Consider the following 2,917-nt stretch of genomic DNA (forward strand, 5'->3'; position numbering starts at 1 on the left):
TTCGTGCGTAAGCGGATTAGCGGATCGCCAATTACAACATCATTCTGTTAGATCTACTTGCAAAATGTGTAATTGGCGATCCGCTAATCCGCTTACGCACGAACCGCTCCATGGGACATTAAGGGCAAAATTATCGCGTACGTAAAACGGCGGGTCGTTAGCGATTCTTATTTCATGTAGAAGTGCTCCTTAACCAAAAAGGTAGATACAAATAAATACGGTAGTATATTAGAGTCCTGATTGAAAGAAATTATAATCTATTCAGTACTATTTAGTACAAAATAAGATGTTATTTTTGTTACAGAAAAAATGAATTCAAATGAAGACTATATATTGTTAGCAATTTTTACATTAGTAAACAAATTCAAACAAAGTAATCCCTTTAAACATGAAATACTGCGTCGAAAAATCTTATTTTTGTATGCATTGTATGAGGATATAAGAAACAAAGGAAAAGACAAACAACGTCAATTTGGGTACGACCCATATTTATTGTGCATCGACGTTTCTTGCAAGGAGCTAGTGAAAATCTCGTCAAAGAAATGGAATTTGAAGATGAAACAAAATTTCGTAATTACTTTAGAATGGATTCAATTACATTAAAAAAATTATTAGAATTAATTGGTCCATTAATTACGAAGCAGTCTGTCGTTCGCGAATCAATTCCCTCTGAAACGCGTTTACATATCACACTCCGCTATCTAGCTTCAGGAGACAGCATGATGTCAATATCATATGCTTTTCGTGTTGCCCACAACACCGTTTCAAAAATAATAGCGGAGACTTGCAACGCTATATGGAATGTTTTAAAGGAGATAGTTTTTCTTGAAGATAAAGTAAAGAATTGGCAAAACATTGCTGAATTGCTGCAGATTTTGACTATTTTTGGAATTATCCCAACTGTGTTGGTTGTATTGATGGCAAGCATGTAGTTTGTATCTCAAATTGATGTCTCTCGTATTGGGAGGACTCGTAGACGATCTCCTATTTGAAGCAGGAATCCATCCACTGCATCCTTTCTTGTAGACTCACTTTCAAGGGCTGAGCAAATTGCTGCTCTTATATCACTGCTGTTATCATCATTTCTCGATTCTAAAGGCAATGAATGATTGAAAAACCTTTGATAACTTTCTTTATTATATTAGAGAGCACCAATAAATAATTAAAAAATTTACTTTTTGATGCCCGTCGTTGGTAGCTTGACAAGGATAAAGAGTCACTAATTGGCGACTACTGACTGTCAGTAGAAGTTGACGGTTGAGGTACCGTCATCAGTATAGGATTTGCAGTTGCCAACTCAATTTTTTCAGCAATATCGCTTGTATTCTCTGGCAAACTACTGACAGTTCTACATAAACACAAATTAATTTAATTATTTTAGAATTTCTTTTATAGACTACTATGTATAACTATCTACGAAATACGATGGGAAACTATGATGGATAGATTCGAAACAAAAACAAATTTTGACAGCAAAAATAAGCCCGGATCTTCATACGGGCAACACCGCTTTGACACCGAGAGCTGATTTATGAAGAGCCAATTGTGGGGGTAAATTTTACTCCCACAACCGGCTTTTCACCAATCAGCGTACGGTATCAGACCGCTGTTGTCTGATATACCATATGAGGATCCAGGCTTAGTTTTTCAGTGTTAGTCAACATTTACCAAATTTTCAGATTACCATACTATTCATTTTAATGCATTGATTGAAAATTTCATTTAATATCTATTATAAATAACTTACACTGATTTATCCAGAACATCATCAAGGAACTTCATTTGTTCATATAAACGAAATGTTGATTTTGCATTTTTTGTGCTACGCACAGCCGATCCGCTTGGCAAATATTCTTTAATCTTCCGCTTTGACTTTATGTAACAATCACAAAGTTGCTTCCATCTTTTTTGCACATTCTCTACATCTTTTCCTGCATTAAAAAAATACAAATACTGTAATGTTTATTTGGAAATAATTTAAGCTGACATAATCATGACTACATCTTACTTTATTGACAATTCTTATTGAAACTAATGATATATTAATATTACTGAATGATATATTCATATCTTCATAATAATTACATTTTATTTAAAAAAAAAAGTTTGTTTATAATAAAAACTTTTGAACGTACCTCCTACAATGTTGAGTATTTCGTTCCATAGACTTTGCTTTTTTAAATGTGTCCTTTCTTTTACAGGAATTCTGTGATCATATAATCCCGGTCTTGATTGGACTGCCATAATTATAGATTCATTATATAGTCATCTGAATCGGTTATATGACTCGATGATGATTGAGCCTTTTCAACTGTAAAATAACGCAAATATTACAATTGCTGAAATTAGTATCTCAATAAAAGGTGCTGAAAAATTTGATTTATTTAACAATACTTTACCCATCGTAATAACGTTATTGTCATCGATATGTAACAAGTGCGTTTCTTCGTTAAATATTGTAAAGCAACGATGTTGTAGGAGACTTCTTCTCAATAATATATCGATATGCCAACCGCAATATCCACACTTCGTGGGCTGCAAAACGAAAGAATATAAAGCGAGATCTACAATAGAAATCATAGCGATCGTAGGGCCTTAAGTCGTAGAAAATCATTAATGATACTTACAGCTGACGGCATATTTTCTTGATTTTCCATAATTTCGTGGTAATTATAGAAAAAATCAAAATCCACTTCAAAAATCAATGAAATTAAGTTTATTCGACGCGTTTTTGTATGAAACGGAAGAAATCTGGCAAAAAAAAGCGTCGCTCTGCCCCACGAACCAAGATATTAAGCGTTAATAAAAAATAAACTGCTGATTGTTGTGTATAGGCATAAACGGCGCGTACGTAAAACGGCGGATCGTCGGTGATTGGTCGGATCCTTCGATACGCGAATACGCGCGTACAGCGATA

The 2,917-nt window shown here is 34.1% G+C and overlaps 1 protein-coding gene across 1 annotated transcript; it reads right to left on the minus strand.

Moving 5' to 3' along the window:
• Positions 1 to 914: 914 nt before the first annotated feature.
• LOC108765601 (uncharacterized) lies at positions 915 to 2,441 on the minus strand. The gene is made up of 5 exons (XM_018514389.1): positions 2,400 to 2,441; positions 2,136 to 2,311; positions 1,748 to 1,931; positions 1,176 to 1,348; positions 915 to 1,092 (listed from the first exon to the last, which is right to left on the minus strand). Exons 2-4 carry the CDS (start codon positions 2,242 to 2,244, stop codon positions 1,231 to 1,233), a joined length of 411 nt encoding a protein of 136 aa, XP_018369891.1. The 5' UTR covers positions 2,245 to 2,311; positions 2,400 to 2,441; the 3' UTR covers positions 915 to 1,092; positions 1,176 to 1,230.
• Between the last annotated feature and the right edge of the window lie 476 nt (positions 2,442 to 2,917).

This window comes from Trachymyrmex cornetzi, unplaced genomic scaffold (assembly GCF_001594075.2).
Source record: "Trachymyrmex cornetzi isolate Tcor2-1 unplaced genomic scaffold, Tcor1.1 scaffold501, whole genome shotgun sequence".
In the NCBI taxonomy this organism is placed as follows: Eukaryota; Metazoa; Arthropoda; class Insecta; order Hymenoptera; family Formicidae; genus Trachymyrmex; species Trachymyrmex cornetzi.